General features: G+C 32.0%; 1 protein-coding gene across 4 annotated transcripts in view; it reads left to right on the plus strand.

The window, feature by feature from the left end:
* The window catches only part of LOC118183184 (uncharacterized), a 77,258-nt gene that overhangs the window by 54,117 nt on the left and 3,480 nt on the right, over positions 1-19,661 (plus strand). For 3 of the 4 annotated variants that reach the window (XM_035352634.2, XM_035352635.2, XM_035352633.2), the window contains exons 8-10: positions 2,570-2,697; positions 10,373-10,475; positions 14,883-14,971. In XM_035352634.2, the coding sequence (XP_035208525.1) occupies positions 2,570-2,697; positions 10,373-10,475; positions 14,883-14,971 (320 nt within the window). Of the gene's footprint in view, positions 1-2,569; positions 2,698-10,372; positions 10,476-14,882; positions 14,972-17,929; positions 18,078-19,661 lie in introns of those variants that run through there. The other variant, XM_035352639.2, reaches the window with a different exon arrangement.

Below are 19,661 nucleotides of genomic sequence, written 5' to 3' on the forward strand. Positions count from 1 at the left end.
AACAGTCTGCAAAAAATAATAAGCCGGATCCAATTCGAAGATTAAGGAACAATGCAATCTGCAACATTAACTGAAATAGATAATTAGATAATTTTAGCTTAGCTTATACCGTCTGTTATACATTAAATGTGCATGCGTAAATGTATTATGCGCATGTGTGAACGCATTATGCATTGACACATGCGCAGAAAGTTTGTAGCTTTGAGGTCCGGATTATAGATCATTCTGGATTATGGGTGTCCAGATTAATGACTTTTGAGTGTATAAATTTTTGGATACATCTTTCCACGTGTTCAATTATGTAAATAGTTTACTTACATTTACTGTCTAGAAATTTGTAAGTTTATGTAAACTCCTTTTTTAATAACAGAACACTTTATCTTGATCAAATGCACAAATTATATTCATAACAGTTCACAAAACTTAAAAATGTATAATAATTAATACAATAAGAAAAGGATTACTTTATTTAACACCTATACGATTCATAAAAATGGTAACAATTGATTTCTTACTTTTCATGATAAATTATAAAACAAATTACCTAAAACTCATTGTATGTTAAGGAACGAAGATACCATCTATAAACAGAAACATCAAAATCTATTTAACACATTTTTAATATTATTAAGTCCTTTTTTTTTTCACATCTGGAATGAAAATAACATGATGCAATATTTTTCAACATATTTATCAAATTACATAAAAAAATCAATATTTACGCTTAAAAAGTAATCCCAGAAATCTTTTTAGAAAATCGGTCCGTGCATCGATATGCAATACAAGATCACATGCTTCAAAATTTTAAGGGAAAAAAAGTTGCAATGACAGTCTTCTTTGCACAAGTGACGTAGTACAGTCAAAAGTCATTAATCTGGACTCGTCGGGACTTCGACTATTCCGGATTAGCGATTTTTCCGGATTATAGATCATCAGTTTAAATCTCGTAAGATGGCATGCAGAAATTCTAAAATTAAAAATATGAAACCGTAATTTATGAAATAAAGAACAATTATGATCTGAAGGGTATCAAAATTTACAAAAAAAAAAAAAGCTTAATGTTTATTTGTTTACTTTATTAAACATTTCTTTCAATGCAAGTTCTTTAAGTTGCTTCGTTTTATGTGATAATACTTTCTCTTTAATTCTATAAACAGACATAATTTCTTGTTCAGTTACAAAGTTCCGCTGTTCAAGTCCCGTAATTGCTGTGCCGAGAATATCGACTAACTTGTCAAACGAAATTTTTTCGTTTTCACTAACCTCTCTGTCACCTTTTCATGTCTTTATCCATTTTTTGCAGCAATTCCACTTTTTGTTTGAAGGACATCGAAACATACTTTCGTTTTGTAGATCCTTTGGGAGCTCCAGCATCGGAAATTCTACTTTGACATAATCGAAAGTTCAAGCTTACTTTTATAAAATTGCTCTTACAGTCTGCAAAAAATAATAAGCTGGATCCAATTCGAAGATTAAGGAACAACGCAATCATCAACATTAACTGAAATAGATAATTAGATAATATTAGCTTATACCATACGTTATACATAAAACGCGCACGAGAAAACGTATTCTGCACTTGCGCACACACATATGCGCAGTCGTAAAGGTCTTAACGCGCACGTGTAAACGCCTATGAGCGTATGTCAATGTGGCGCATGCGCAGAAAGTTTTTAGCTTTGAGGTCCGGATTATGGGTATCCGAATTAACGACTTTTGACTGTAGTAGTAACTTGGCTGCTAGGATTCAACCTAGATGAATCTTCCCTCCCTCTATTCTAACGTCCTTGTTTATGACAGCCATTTTTCATGTAAAAAATTAAAGTTGTTTGCGTTATAAATAAAGCACAGCTAAATTTGAATGAATGTAGCAGAAAATGGTCAGTTTAATAAAGGGAAGAGGAAGACTTGAAAACTAGATTTCAAGAGTCTTAAAAATGTTTCAGTAAAACATTTTTCATAATAGTAATTTTCCATTCAATCAACAACTAACAGATTTAAAGGAAATGTTTTAAAAAAATACATATGCAAAATAATATTATAAACAACACTTTGCGTTTTTAATATTATATGTATTTAAAATGAAATCCTATTTCATTATTCTCATAAACTCCGCCAAAAAGGCATAAGTCACATCATCATTTACAGTTAAGTTCTAGAAAAATATGAAGGACTATTAGTATAAAGTGCATAAGTTTCCTATTATGACACTAATGGAGTGTTGCCTTTTTGGATTGTTAAAATGGACACTTTCTGCATGACATCTAGAGCCACTGATAGATTGTGAAAAGCAGCGCAAGAGAGTGCAAAATTGTCGCTGTAAAGTTAAGAAATGACTCTTTATCATAAACATCAGTTTATAGTTAAGAGAAAAAACAACAAAATAAAGATTCAGCACAAGACCTGTAGATTAAAAAATATTTATATTGTAATTCGTTGTTTTGTTGCAACAGACTCATTTAAAAAACATGCAATCATATTCTGTAAAAGAGATTTTGTCTACTGCATTATTATTTTTTTGTTCCTTTAACAAGAAAGCAATTGAATAATGCTTATTTTTTATTTCCAGAGGCTGGAAAACTGGCACTGACTTGGGTCAAAGAGCACCAAAATTTAAACAACTCAGTTGACATCTCCTCATCCATTTCAGAAACTGAAGACACAGTTGTTACATCTTCATCCTCCACAACAAGCCAGGTATTTTGATGGTTATTTTTAATGCTATAATATGATAATTTTATTATTGGAAATATTTTCATTTAGTTATTAGGAAAGCAGAAGAGATTCAGTTTAAAAAATGAGCTAATTGCATGACAAATATAAAATATTGGTCTAAAGTAGCTTATATTGCATATAAGTACAAAACTGAAAATTTTAGAAGGATATAATTTTTTTAATTTAGATTGGGGTCTGTGAAACTGTATAATATTTAAAGTATTTAAAAATCCCATGCATGGAAAAGTAAAGATTTATATTGATTTAACAAAAAAAAAAAATTTTTTTTTTCATATAATACTGTAGATCTCAGAAATATTTGGGTTAATTAGGTTTCCTGCCCTCCCCCCAAGTTAGATATTTTTCAGATCCCCACCCTCTAAAAAAATATTAAGCTATCATTAATTTAAATTTATTTTAATAATTTAAACAGTATTTATTTGCTCAAAATTATATTTTGAAATAAAAATGTTAAATATTTTTCACCTGAGACAGAAAAGGGAATGCTCTGTATGCAGTGCGAGTTAGTTCTTATTTGTACACTTCCATATTCATCAAATGCAATTTAGCAAATTTGGCACCCCTTCTAAGTGTTCATCTGAGGCAAGTGCATGATTTGCCTTCTTCCATTTTCATCCTGGTAATTGTCTGAAAACTAAACAAATTTTTTATGTGTACTTAGAAAAAATATTTGTATTTTTAGAACTATTAATTTTTACAAATTATTTGGTTCTCAAAATTATAGACAACTGAAAATTCAACATTAATTTTAAGCTTTCTGTATCTTTATAGTTGTACACAGGAAAAAAAATTTACCTCATAAAAATGTTATTTAATTTAGGATTTTTGTATATTCTTTTATTTTTTAATTTTTTTTAAAGGTGCATCATAAATGCATTTTTATGATTATATAATATATTGAATAAATTTATATTATTATTTGTGTATGGGTAAACAAATGTAAAATCCTTTACTTCAATTGCAAAGCTGAGTTAAATTTGTAAAGAAATAATTTATTATTTATAGAAAATCTGATGTGAACACCATATGACTTTCTTGTATAGACTATTAAATTATACGCATTACTTGCAGCACTTTATTTAAATGTATTCCCTTGAATTAGTCTAACTTAAGTATCATATTTCAATGTAAATATCAATTTTGACTATTCTTGAATCCATTTGGATTATTATTTTTTTTTTCCATGACATCTGTACGTACAGATAAGATTCTTTTTTCCAAAATGAATTCAGACTTTTTTTTGGGGGGGATAACATCTGCACATACATAAGTATTTTGCAAATACTCAAAAAACTTAGAATGTTGAAAGCCATAGAATTATTGTAGATTATCCATAGAATGTTGAAATTTTGTATATGGGATTGCTGTAACATCTTGTTGCTCAACTCCCTTTTTTATTGCAGTCGGCAGTACCAAACATGTATATGTGTGCATATATATACCCGGCCTTTATTTTTGCAGTCATTGGTCATAGTCATATATAGTACCTACTGCTTGTTAAATTCACTGGGTAGTCAACGCAGCCGCTTATTTCATTCAGATTTCCAGGAACCAAAAACAGATGTATACTAATCAATAGAAAAACTGCTACTTATTAAACTCAAACTTGCAAAAGACTGATTCTTTACACCAGAATATATTGCTTGTATCTAGTTTTTTTGCAGTTTGTTCATTTAACATATTGTGGACTGTTGCTTTACTATCCAGGTATATAGTGCTTCTCTAAAATGGGTTTAACTGAAATTTTCTTATCTCCTAATCCCTGTTATTGTGAAACACTTTTTCGGTGTTCTTTGTTTGCACTGGATTTCAGAGGGCAGAATTTCTATAGTAATAAAAACAGCAGAGTAGAGTAGAGGTACTGTAAATGCATGAGGGTTTCTTCTTGAATACAAGCTGATAGGAAATGGAATTTCAACTTCTGTATCCCATCTTTTAAGATTTCCATATTCAAAATCTTCTCTTTGGAATAGACGTATTATGTTCCCACAGACTTTTAAAAAAATCATGGTAATTGCCGTGCATTAAGAGTCTATGAATGGAAAACAAGTGGTAACTATAGACTTAATGAAAAAAACAAGGAAATCCTTGGCCATGCTTCCAGTGATGAAGTTGCAGATTGACTTGATAAAAAAATGCAGTTACTCCTGACTAGAAACATGAGTTTTTAAAAGCTGCACTTAAACTGAGAATTTCCCAAACAGCACTACGCAATTTACTAAAATGAAGAAGTATAATTGATAAGAACTAAAAGGAATGCAAATGTTTCAAGCAAGTGATAAAAAAACAGAAAATCGAGAGATGTTGAAATTGCTTTTCTACGATGATTCCAAGCTATATAGCTAAAAATGTTATTTCTAGAGCTTTTTTCACTAATATGCTAAATGCTAGGAGAGAATTTTATATCAACTGGCATATAGCTCACACGATGAAAAAAGAGAAGTCCAACACTGTTCATCAGAAACGGCATTGTGAGAAGGAAAAAACATATCATCATGTAGCTGATAACTGGATAAAAGTTGTTTTACTTGGGCTGTAAAGGGCATACAAGCTACTTGAAATTTATAATAGAGATGAAACTAGACTGCATTACAGAATATTACTAGAACACACATTAATGTATTTAAAAGTGAAGCAGCAATTGGTTTAAGATATTGAAGGGATAAGTTTGTTATTAACATATAATATGAACCCAACAATCAAGAAGACAACATTAATTTGCTGACAAAAACCATAAAACTTCGATGTTTGAAAGGAGTCAAGAATTTACTTCTAATTTGCCACAGTAGCAAGTATTCATGGATGACAAATAGTGTAGGGTGCCCAATAATAGACTAAAGTCCCTGAACAACTTTAGTCTGTTATTGGGGAATAATAAGAAGAAATAGTGCTATAAATTCTTGTGTTATTATGCATATGTCAAAACTTTCTTTTAAAACATTGTATTGGTTTAATATATTGTGAAATCCTCAGCTGCAGTAAGATAGATTCCCATGGAGTGGAGTTAGGGTTGCCAGAAAATGGCAAGGAAAGGCAGGGTTGCCTGATTTGATGCAAAATCACTCATTTAGCAATCATTCTTAGCGGTATTTCTCAAGAATGTTCTTGAAGGTACACTAAAACTACATAAATCCTGCCTTGTATGCGGAGGTAGTAGTATATTTAGTTTAGATATTAACTTGAGAGCTACCAAACTGAGTTGGGAGCTGTATTTTAGCACTTTGCCATGAAGCTTTCTTCACCTTTATAGCCCGAAGGCTGTGTTGCTGATTGTTTCAGCTTGTTATCATATTTTTTCAACGATTGTAAAGTCCCTGAACAACTTTAGTCTGTTATTGGGGAATAATAAGAAGAAATAGTGCTATAAATTCTTGTGTTATTATGCATATGTCAAAACTTTCTTTTAAAACATTGTATTGGTTTAATATATTGTGAAATCCTCAGCTGCAGTAAGATAGATTCCCATGGAGTGGGGTTAGGGTTGCCAGAGACCCCCATACAACAAAAATCGATCAGATATTTAATTTCAAGATTTGCAATTTTTTATGCCATTTGCAGCTTGCTTGAGGGAACAGTTAGCTAAGTCAAAATAATTTGAGAGAATAAGTTTAAATGAAGTGCAGCAAAAATTGTGTTAAATTTAATAAGTAGTACTAGGAATTTATGTGGTGTCCATGTCAGATTTTTTATCAAAACTTTTAGATCCAAGTAATGTTAAAGAACACTTATAATTCTGACAGCAAAAATGGATTATTTTCTTTTTTACAAAACTCTCTGAAACTTCCTCAGTAGTCTTTGGTGAGATTTTTTTTCTAAATTTGGTGTGGTTTATTCAAAATTTTAAAACTGTATAGGAGCTAAAAACTCAGAAATTAGTGCTAACAAAAATTAACTCACTAAGGTTTAATTTTTAAATTAAAGTTTATATGTTGGCTGCTTGTATAGCCAGCCTTAAGGCCTGGAATGCATTAAACCTGGCAAGTTACATGTGCCAGAATGAAGCCTAGCCATACAAGTTGCACTTCAAATAAGATGTTGCTGCCCCCTCTGCATATAAAATTAGTTTTAATAATAAAAATGTGTTAAAGTTGTAAGTTGTTAAAGCAATAGTGAATTAACAGCATGGAAGATTTCTGATGGAAAACAGTAAAGCAGAAAAGTACCAGCAGTTGGTTCAAAAAGGGACAGTTACAACAGGTGGGAAAATTCACTTTCGTCATTCCCACTTAATTTTTTTCACCTTAAGAGCTTGTAAGATATAACCCATGAACCAGAGAATAGATTCTAACGTGAGGAGCAATTACAGTACAAAGTCTTTCGGAATGATCTATAATCCGGACCTCAAAGCTACAAACTTTCTGCGCATGCGTAGTGTTTACGCATATGTATTTATGCATATTATGCACATGCATTTACGCATGCACATAATATGTTTATGCATGCACGTTTAGTGTATAATAGACGGTATAAGCTAGGCTAAAATTATCTAATTGTCTATTTCAGTTAATGTTGTAGATTGCGTTGTTCCTTAATCTTCGAATTGGATCCGGCTTATTATTTTTTGCAGACTGTTAGAGCAATTTTATGAAAAGTAAGCTTGAACTTTCGATTATGTCAAAAAGAGTGTCTGATTCTAGAGTTGCCAAAGGATCTACAAAGCGAAAGAATATTTCAATGTCCATCAAACAAAAAGTGGAATTGCTGCAAAAAATGGATCAAGGCATAAAGAAAGTGACAGAGAGGTTAGTGAAAACAAAAAAAATTTCAATTGACAAGTCAGTCGGTATTCTCGGCACAGCAATTACAGGACTTGAACAGCGGAACTTTGTAACTGAACAAGAAATAATGTCTGTTTATAGAATTAAAGAGAAAGTATTAGCACATAAAATGAAGCAACTTAAAACAACTTACATTGAAAGAAATGTTTAATAAAGTAAACAAATACAGAGTTGCCAACTCTCCCGATTTAGGCGGGAGACTCCCGATTTTCGACCGCTCTCCCGCCAAATTCTTAAAATTTCTCACAATTTTTATGGAACCTGGCTTAATACTTTGTTATATGAACAAAAAAAAGTGATTTTGGACGTCTGAAAGCAATTGAATTTTCCCTAGATTATATCTAAAACAAAACCTTGCGAATTAGATAACTTCTGCTTTGTGAGTGAGAGCATATACGTATCCAGAAATGCCGTTTTCCTGTTCTCCAATGGGCATCGTGCTCCACTGTGTGTCATTTGGCATATATTAGCCAATGAGGACAAAGCAAGCTGTTATTTGGATAGTTCTTTATTTATTTCGGTCATTTCGTCCCAAGTTGTGTGAGTACACATGCCTTCGGGAAATAGTTTTAGAAATTATCATCTTTTGTTATGTCTGTGAGAAAGGTGAAATGTGTACGTTTCAAAAATCATACACAGTTGACTTTCCTTCCATTATTTCCTCAAAGAAATGTAATAAATTTGTGATGTGTTGCGCCTGTTGTTGCGATTTTTCGATTTCGCGTGGTGGACGAATGTTCTCAAACATGTGCCTACATAAAAACACAAGGACAACATGAGTTGTTTTGAAAAAAATGAAAAATTAAATTTTTCTTCAGAAACAAAGGACCAAAAAGTTATTAATGCAGAATGTCTGTTCTCTGCCTTTTTACTGGAGCACAACCTGCCACTGAATGCATCGGATCACGCTGCAGCTTTGTTTAGAAAAATGTTTTCCGATAGTGAAATCGCTGAGAAATACTCAAGTGCAAGAATCAAAACAGGTGCAATTGTTAAAGAAATGGATTTGAAAAATAAATCTTCAATTATTGATCACATTAAAACAGCTCCGTTCTGCCTCTCTACGGATGGAAGCAATAATACCAACTCAAAAATGTATCCCATTGTTGTTTCTTTTTTTAATCCAGAGTCTTCAGAAATTGAGTGCAGTGTACTTTCTGTCCCCACTTTAGAAGGACATTTGACAGACTTTAATACAGCACAACTAATTATTAAAGCTTTAAAAGAAAGTGCAGTCCCTCTGGATAATTGCTTAGCACTTGGTGCCGATAATGCACCAGTATTGGTAGGCTTTAAGTCTGGTGTTCCAGGCATCTTAAGAAAGGAAAATTCAGATTTGCAGATTATGAAGTGCACCTGTCATCTCTTAAATTTAGCAGCTGAAAAAGGGGCAGCTTCTTTACCAATAAATGTGGATGAACACATTGTTGATATTTATTATTATCTTGAAAGGAGTTCTAAAAGGAAGGAAAAATTGAAACAGTTCCAACAGCTGCATAACAACAGTTTACAATTAGAAAACTTGGATGAAGTTATAAAATCAGCTAGGATTGACACTCAGTGGAGTTTAATTGGAAAACTGAAAGGTGCTGATGGAATTTTAAAATATAGTGAACTGTCTAGAAGTATGTTGGCCATCTTGACGGTTCCCCATAGTAATGCAGAGTGTGAGAGGATTTTCAGTGTTGTTGCAAAAACGAGGACTAAATTTAGATCTAATATTAGTGATGACACATTAAAAAAACTTTTATTAGTGAAAGAAAGCCTACGTGGCAATTGCTATGAACAAAATTATGAAGTTTCTTTCTTAGAGAAAGCAAAATCTGCCACTGTTTATAACATTTGTACGAAAACCGATCAAAAAGTTTTTTCTTCTTAAATGATGTAAGTAATAAAAATGTTTTTTATGTGTAAGGTATTTTTGTGTTGCTTGCATTTAAGAATTAGTTACTATTTAAAGTTAATTCATTATTAAAAACTATATTTTCATCATTTAAAAGTCTTTTTAACATTGTGAAAAATCTCCCAATTTCTTAAAAAAATCTCCTGATTTTTGAGTGTCGTAGGTTGGCAAGTATGCAAATAAACAGTAAGCATTTTTTTTTTTTTTTTTTTTGTAAATTTTGATATTTTTTAGATCATAATTGCTCTTTATTTCATAAATTACGGTTTCATATTTTTAATTTTATAATTTCTGCATGCCATCTTACCAGATTTAAATTGATCTATAATCCGGAAAAACCCCTAATCCGGAATCCCTGAAGTTCCGACGAGTCCGAATTAAAGACTTTGTACTGTACTAGAAATTTCAAATTAGAAAAAGTGGCACCTGATGCAAGAGAAAGAATTAATTTTAAGCATAAAAAAATATTTCTTAACTTTAGAATAGTTTTCATATTATCTGCCTGTTTTACATATGTGTCTAATAATTTTACAATTTTTTCATAATGAGTCAACATTTCGATTTGTTATTTAATATATGTATAAGTTGAAGCTTAAATACCTGACATTTAAATACATCCAGTGATAACGTTGTTTTATTCTTGTCCTGAGAAGATATCTTAGGTGTGAAAGTATATTAGTGATATAACATGGATTACATGTTAATAAAATTAGTGTATTTTATCTCTTTACCGGAATCCATTTAGCTGTTATCATGCAAAAACTTTGTGTTATAAAATTTTTACCATGATTTATGTTCATGAGGGTCCCCCCCCCCTTTTTTTTTCTTTGTAATGTCGCTGATAAGAAATTGAAATTTGGTGATTGATGTAGTTAGCATACATGCATTTAGAAAAGCAAAATATGATTCTGATCATTATTTCTAAACCCTTATAAACTGCATATTTTTCATGTAGAAAGTGATTACCATTGTGACAGACCAAACTCGTTTACCGTCCATTATATCATCTCAACAGACACCAATTGTTGTTCTTAGCAGCCCTACTGTGTCAGCAAAAAGTAAGTCCCTTGTTATTTTTAAACATGTAGGTGACTCTCTCTCTCTCTCTTTCTATATATATATATATATATATATATATATATATAGGGTGTCCCAACAAAAACAAAAGTGCCAGATTTAATATGCCCCAAAAAGTACTTTCTGCATTTTCTAAAAAACAAAATTTGGATAATGTTTAATTTTATATATATTTTTACATGCATGCTACCAATAAATGTTCTGATGTAAGGATGTTGATTTTGATTTGAACCTGTCAACACTGGCATTTTATCACTGTTCAGTTCATTTCACAGCTTTGTTGCAGCTAAGTCAAAATAGAGAGCTTCACAAAGGAGCAGTGCATTTTGATTGTGAAAAAAGCAAGGCAAGTGTTACCTAGTTTTCTAAATGTTTGCTCTCTTTTGACATAAAAAGGCAACTAATGTGAAACAACAGGTCACAGATTAATTTGAGAATATAGGTTTGACAGCAGACATTAAATCCTCATGCTGCCGATCTAGTTGGTCTGTTGAAACATTGCTATTGTGTGTGACAGTGTTATTGCATGTCCCAAAATTTCCAAACTTAAAGAAGAAATTGAAAATGTCATCATTCTTCTCTGTCGGCAAATATGTGAAAAAGTTAGGATGAATTTCACCAAGAGAATGCAATGCTGCAGAATAATTTGTGGAGGTCATGTACCAGACATTATTTTCCCATTTCCTGAAAATAAGTATTTTACTAGGCATATTAAATTCAGTGCTTTTGCTGGGACACCGTTTGCATATGTAGTCTTTAAAGTAACATTATGGCTTAGTGTCTAATTCATAACTATCATTATCTGATCGGTGGTTACTACTATGTGTATTAAATATTGTATTTTAAATTAATATTTATTTAATATATAATGAGAAAAATTTGTATACAAAGAAATCAAAATAAAGAAGTGATAAAATTGTAGAAGACATTTCCTCTTACATTATGTAAGAAGTCCCATTTTGGAATCTAAGTTAAGAGTCTTTTTTTGTGATTTCAAGTATGCATATCAAATGATCTAATGGTTGTTGTTTCAAGGTCATAACAGAGCTTTTGAACTTTTTAAGAGAGATCAAAATTTGTGAATATATGTTATTTGAAAGAGTGGCACTTTAGCAGTTCTATTGTTAGGTGTCCTGAATTATTTTTAACAGGACATATTTAATAACTAATTTTATGTACAAGTGTGTATTAATTCATTATTGATACAATAGATATTACTTTTATTGATATGTATATATGCTAAATTTAATTATGAAATAAGATTGTGGGGCATTTTTTAAAAGCTTAAAAGATCTGTAATGAATACAAAAGCAGATTTTAGAAATGCTCGTAGTAAATATTTTATATTTTGAGTAATGTGGTAACTTTTTTTTCTTCCAAATTTTAGTACGAGGGTTGGAACTTTAATAGTGGCAACTATTTATTTACAAGGAATACAAAAGTGATTCATGTCATCATGTTTTACAGTCCTTCAATATAGTCACCAGCATTGTGTACAACCCGTTTCCAACGATGTGGAAGTTGCAGAATACCTGTAGCAGCGCCTGTTTTGTTGATAGTTTGAATGGACCGGTCTACTGCCGCAAGAATCTCAGAAACAGTTTGGAAGCAAATGCCACGAAGTAGTTCCTTCATCTTAGGAATTAAGTCATAGTCACAAGGGCTTAGATCTGGGGAGTATGGTGGATTGTAAAGCACTTCCCAGCCCCATCGCTTGAACAAATCAGTCACAGCTTGCGCTGCATGCAGCCGAGCATTGTCATGCAAAATGAAAGGAGCGTTCTGCAGAGTGTCGCCGTTTTTTTCTCAAAGCTGGTCGGAGATTAAGCTCCAAAAATGAGCAGTAATACTGCGCAGTGGGGGAACGGTATGTGTTAGGATGACACCATCAAAGTCGTACACGAGAATCACCATAACTCTCACATTGTGGAGTTCTGATGAAATTTCGAACGTCGGGGTGACCTACGATGATGCCATTCGTTTGATTGGCGTTTCAGTTCTGGCTTGTACGATCGGGCCGAAGTCTCATCCAGCGTAATGATACGGAGTAAAAAAGCATCTCCTTCGCACTCATAGCGCTCCAGGTGGGTTCAGGCAGCATCGTATCGTAGCCATTTCTGCATTTCCGTCAATTGATGTGGAACCCATCGTGAAGCAATTTTTCTCATGGACATGCGTTCCTTCAGAATGGGCAACACAGTCGTATGCGCCAGACCTGTCTGTCCGGCCAGCTGACAAATGGCTAATCCATTGAATCTCTGTCCATTAGTGCGGCAACAGCTTGCACGTCTGCATCGCTGACACTCGGACGTCCTGGCCGCAGCATGTCTACCACATTTTGGCGTCCTTCATTGAATGCTTTCACCTATCTTGCTACGGTTCTGTAAGGCAATGCAGATTCCCCGCAAGCCTCTTGAAGCCCTAGATGACACTGTCGTGCTGTACGACCTCTGGCACATTCAATTTTTATCATCATTGTTCTTGTTTTGAAAACATCCTGACAACACTTACTTTAGACTGCGAGCTAATACAAGGATCCGTTCTTCGCGTCACTCCGCATGCGCGTGACGTAGGCAGGACGAGTCTTTTTGCTGAAAGGTAAGGTAGGTATGTAGTTTACGTGTGGTATACACAATATTCTTTGGTTTTGTTGCGTAGCGTTTTTTCAGCTGTGTTGCCACTATTAAAGTTCCAACCCTTGTATATTACTTTTTAAGTTTTTAATTGAACTTTTAATATTATTTTTAATTTTTTTCCTTTGTCACATTCTTTACCATTGTGTTATTGATCTCATCTAACAGAAAACCAGAATTATGAAAATGTTCTGTATTGAGATCTTGAAAATATACAATTTTCCCCCTTGGTGTTATAATTTTTGTTTTTTGATATTTTTATGTGCATTATAGTTATGTATGGTAATTCAAAAATGAACAAGGTAATTGCCATGTTTAAGATAACCTTCAAGATCTATTTTATTAGCTTGTTTATTTGCATTAAAAAGTTAGAATGGAATAGAATTAGTAAGTATCTGACAGTTATTCCCAAGTTTTACTAACAGTTAAATTTGAGCTAAGGTGAGACCATTCATGCAAATTCAATGGCAAGCAGCACAGTTTGAAAATTGGAGGCTAGTGTTTGACGGTAAGCCTCCTGGAGTTTGTGTCATGCCTGTTGCCATGTTGACTGAGAAAATTTTCCCACTGTTTTGTGAGGGATTAAAGTTAGCAGTGTTGTAGGAAGTTGCTTTATGAATTTAGATACATCATATTTGATCCAGGTGTTGTAGTTTTGCAAATTGGTTAATGTTGTGCTAATCCATTGAAACTGGAGCAAGCTATCTCATTTTGTAGATTTTGTATAATGAAGCAAGCATTATATTGGCAGTACAAATAACTCTCCGCTGTTTGACCAAAAATTGGCACCCCCAGTAAGTTATAGTTAAAATGATCTGATGCCAAACGTCATATCATAAGGTTGGACATCTGCTATCAACATAGCCTTGCAATGTTAGCAATTTTATATCAGCATCATATATATATATATATTTTTTTTTTTTTTCTTGTGAAAATTTTGAGTTTTTAGCTCGTTAGATTAAATCTAGTACAATACCATGTAGACATAGCCAAATGGGACCTTCAATTATTATTTGGGTAAAATAGAAAAATGCAAACTATTCACAGAGCAAATGCAACTGGTGCGGCTGCACTGGATGTGAGAATTTAAGGACGTCACAAATTTGAAAATTTAGTGGAGCAGCAAAAATTAGGGATGCCAGAATTTTTAAAATCAAATAGAGGTACTGGGCTTCAGAATTTAGGGCTTGCAGTGATTGCACTGGAGCAAAATGTGTAGTGCCCTCTGCCTCCCCCCCCAAGCCAACCAAGGGTAAATGTGTTATTCTTGTCAACATCAGTATAATTTCAATCAGTGTAGATTTACTGGCCCAAGTGCTTAGCCAGCAGGTGATTGAAAGTGGCATGCAAGGATCTCAGTTAGTCAGGAGAAATATCGCATTTGGCACACCTTCTTCCTTTTGTTATCATATTCTCCGTTCCTAGACTTAAAAGTGGGGCACTTTTATTATTTTTTGTCTGGAGATCTGGATATTATATCAACCCCGGATAGTGGATGTCCAGATTTTGGATTTGTCAAAACTCTTATTTGAACTATTAAATGTTTTCAATTCAGATATTTAGAGCTAACACGTAAACTTAAATTTCTGATAAATATTTAAGTATATCACAAGATTTAAAACTTAATTTAATGTATCAATTTTTAAAATTTTTATAGTTTCTTTTAATTTATAATATGCCAAAAAGGAAAAAAATGTAATTAACTGTGTTATTTACTGAGAGATCTTATTATGATTTTCATATATTCTAATATAGGTGCAAGTCCACCACTGAAGAAACTGAAAACAAATCCAGTAAAAAAAGAGGAAGTTAATGTTGTTGCAAATGGGACTGTAACTAACTCGGTAATAATAAGCATTGATTACATTTTTTTTTTTGCTGTTTTGATATGCAGTGAGGATGTATATGCCTATAGTCACCAGATGAAAAGATTTAAGCTCTATAATTAATCTGTTTTCATATCCTAAAATATGCTAATTTTAGCTAGAGTGACTGTTTCATAAGAAAAAGTGATATGTCAATATTAACATAATCAAAACCATTGTTAATAGAGGTTATTAAAAAGCCTGAATCATAAATGAAGCACTTAAGTGTAATTAATTAATTTAAATTTCCTTACCGTCTTTAAGAAAAAGCAAGTTCACATATTTATGTGAATTACTATTGAAATCATTCTTATAGTTTGAATTTTGTTGAAGTTTTACAAAACCTTCAGTTTCAAGTTGTAGATTTTATAAATTCTAATAATAATCTTATCTATCATCAATCTAAATTAAGTCTTAGTATCCTCACTTTTGATTTAGTGAGCGTTTTTCTTAAAGATTCTATACATGAAGTTATTTTTAGCCCAAAGGGCATTAGCTCAGAAGGCCTATTAATTTTGTTTTGGCATTTTGCTTTGAAAACTTTAAATGTCGGTTCAGTTTTCAAATTTTTGCCAACAAATATTATGGTCCTGTGTTATATTTAAAGAAATAAAATAATGAAAATCTGCATGAGCGTATGTATGTTTCTCGCATTGTGATAAAAGAACGGTACCTAAAGCTATCAAATGTTGAATAACATAATCATCCCCCGAATATAGGCATCTGGGAGCCCTAATTTGGAATTTGTTTTATTATCGATTTCATATTTTGTAATACTTTAACAAATTGATAACAGAATAGTACTCAGTATTCATGATGTTCTAAAGATTATGACATACTAGTTTGAAATGTATGCAATTATGGTTCCTATCAAGCTGTATCTGCTTAAGCATGCTTCTGTTTAATACCATTTCTGTGCAGTGTCCCCTGAAGGTGTATAATCCTTCAACAAATCATTGTGAAAAATCCCTTAAATTGGTGATTTTCAAAATTGTACCATTAGTGGGCCAAAGCATGTTTTCACCTGTTGAAATTGTAACCACATGTATGTGATTGCTGGATGTATTTTCTTAAAATTATTGTGATTAATATACTTTCCATATAATTTTGAAACAGCGGAGAGCTCTTAAAACTGTAGACAAAGCTCTCAGGAAAAGTGCCCAAGTATACTTCCTTCAAAAATTTCAAATGTTTCTTGTATTCTGTGTGTTGTTGTGACTTTACAGCTGCTTATGGCAACTGATGGTGGTATTGCAATTTAAGAAACACTGCGGTAGGCTAAAAAAATTGCATGTAGAAGGATTAAAACTGCTACTTTTGTGAGTGTTTCTTTCAGAAGGAAAGTTTCATTTTCTTCTTTTCCATACGTGGTTTTGTTATTCAAATACCTGTCTGTTTTTGTTAACCACTTAGAAATTGGATTTGAAGCTACTAGTTCGCTGATGTTGATAAGAAAATTCTTGATACTCCTCAAATCAATGTAGTATATTGTAGCATTTTAAGACTGCAAGATAAAGATTGGCTGTAAAAATTTAGAGAGCTTGTCAATGTATTATTGACAATTTTATTAGTTGTACTTCACAGCAATGCACCAAATGAAAGAATTTCAGTATTGTGAGGGAAAATCAAACTTAATTTAGACCCATTTTATTCATTGACACAATAAAATTTTTGTGCAGAAAAAGAAATTATTCACTCACAATAACAGTAATTTTGAGAATGAGTTAATGCATGAAGAGTTGGCTGCAGTAAAATGTCCAACAAAGTTTACCATATCAGATCAGGGAGCTTAAGTTAGGTATTACTGATTAATTCAGCTAAATATTACTAATAGCTTTCTTCAAAGGTTGAAATCTCTTGATTAGTGCTTTCCATAATAGCTTCTGAAGATGCTACTTAAAAATGCTGAAATAAAAGTTTGGTTTGTCGATTTACAAATACTGTTATATTAATAAAATAATTACAGAGATATGTTGCAAATTCCACACTAAAAAAATTATACTGTTTCTTGTAAATGTAAAGTAAGAATATTTTTTAATATATAAACAGAATATTACATGTAAACTAAAACAGTGTTAAATAAAACTTTATTGTAAATTTTTTTAGCAGTTTCAAAAACACTCACTGCTAATTAAAATATTCGACTAATAATATCCTTAATTTTTAGTCTTGTTTCTAAACATAAAACTTTTATTCTTTGAATTGCAAACATTTTAATTTAGGATTAGTCTTTTAACACTTTTGCTGCTAGTCATGTGAGGTTGTATTGATAGTTAATGGGATGTCATAGAAATAGATTGTACCCATATGTCGACTTACCTATAAGAAATATGATTTAAAAGATGTAATAGAAGATTATTATATGTACACTGCGCAAAAAAAGGGGCGAGCAGTTGTCTGTCTCCCGTTCTACTGGGTTGATTGACGAAATTCAACTTGCGTTTTTCATGTCTCAAAAGCACAACTTAGGCTGTGTATTAGATTTATATATAGCATTGTTTTAATATAGGTATTTTGACATAAAATCGGATTTTTTCAGAAATGACATGCCAATTTTGTTCCATATTTCGATTCTACTACTCAAATTAGGCCAAACTATGCAAATATAAGTTTTGTAAAATCGCACAAGTACTTTTTTAAAAATTAGCTCTCAAAATTTTAGCTTCTCATTGTTAATTGAATTTGATATATATATTTATTAATATCTCTTTTTTTAATTAAACTTACTTGATTCCTTCTTCCAGAATTCAAAATTTAGGCGTAATCTAAATACCATTTGTATATTTTTTATTATTCAGTGTAAAATTTTTTATTTTTAAATATTTTTTATAAATTTTTAAAAAAAATTTTTGTATTATAACCTATAAACCTTTTTGTTTCCCTCCCTTCTTCTCTGAAATGATGCATCACTTTTGCTTGTGCTTTCCTCTTGGCCAGACGCTTTTCTTCAATCATCCATGTGCTGTTATGATATGATCGCTACTAATGCTAGAGATCAAAATTGTTCTGGAAGTAGGCACGATTGGAGTGCCAAGTAAATTGTGGCCACAAAATGTGAATTTAAATAAAAAAGGAATTTAATCTGGCTTGACTCTTTCTTCAAAAGGGATGGACACTCTACTAATTAAGCTTCAATTATCTACACAATCAGCATTCCTACTCATCTACATCTTAGTATTCCTACAACAATGCTTCCAGAAGTGTGATAATGTTACCTTCATTAGTCGTATAGATTGACCTATGATACTAACCTCAATGGAACATTTATTGTTGGATTTCTGTAAAATAGTATCCGCAAATGCATCACTCTAAAAGTTAGATATCATCGAGTGAATATGGTGTGCTTAAAATGTGTGCTTTTATTACATATATATTACAAATTAGCTTATTGCAAGATAATTACAATGATATTATTATTGCAAACTATATATTTCAGAATGTTATTCTTGTATGATCTTTGATGGAAATGAAACTTTGTTTCCATTCCAAACTACATACATTTACAACTAGTTTCTAACCTTCACTTCATGCCAATACCACCATATATATCCAAAACATAATGCCAATTGAACTTGAAAATAACAAATCTGACGTGTGCACCACATGACTTCCTTCTACGGAATATTAAATTATACTCATTTTTTCTTGCATTTCATTTAAATTTATTGGATTGAATTAAATCGACTTCGCCGATAGCGCATAAACCACAATAGAGTAAATGCATTCTAAAATTGACTATATTTGTTTACCATAGCAACACTCTGGCCCTAGGTTCACTTTCATTTCATTCATTTAACTCAGAATGCACAAAATTTATATCATCTTAAGAATTATCTAATCGTTGCCATATGTTCTATTCAAATACTATAATAAATCTAAAACGATGTATGAAAGAAATTAAGCAAAGAACAACAACAAAAGAAAGCTTTTTGCAGACGATTCAGTATTTCTCATTCAATTAATTCAGTTCTCACTTCGCGACAAGGTAAAAATACATTGAAACTCAAGATGTCTGTATTGAAATTTATGAAGTAAATCTTAAACACTTATTTCCTCGAATAAATTCCAGAATGGATTAAGCATGATTTGATTTGTAATAATAAAAGAAGGCATTATCTTTGTTATTGCGAAGTTTATTTTCTCTAGATTGGCAACAAATCTGCTATTCTGCTGTTTCAAATGTAAACAAGCAATGGCCGCCATGGAAAAAGTTATTAGGCTTAGCAGCACTTAAATAACTTTTAAATTGTTGATAATTCTAAACATATTGCATACAGATTCACTAAAGGCATAAAAACCTTAACCGGAAGATAATAACAACATAATTCAATCATTTTTAAAGCAAAAAATGCACAATTTACAAACATATAAGAATAAAAAAATGGAGATCACCGAGCCGAGTAACAGGGAATATGTACAAGGTGTGTTCGAAAAGTTCGGTGATTGGTCTCATAATTAAAAAACCGCGCCGATTAGGATCTTGCACTAACAGTGAGAGAAATGTCATCTAATGACCATTTTATGACAGATAAGACGAAGCACACGCTATGAGCAGTTTAACACAGTCAGTGGGAGAAAGATTGTCAGTGTGACATGGAGCAATGCATAAACATAAAGTTTTGCTTCAAGTTAGGCAAAACGGCGACGGAGACACATGACATGTTAGTGA

This window comes from Stegodyphus dumicola, chromosome 4 (assembly GCF_044657685.1).
Source record: "Stegodyphus dumicola isolate Sdum_Otavi_A_Nest chromosome 4, ASM4465768v1".
NCBI classification, from domain to species: Eukaryota; Metazoa; Arthropoda; class Arachnida; order Araneae; family Eresidae; genus Stegodyphus; species Stegodyphus dumicola.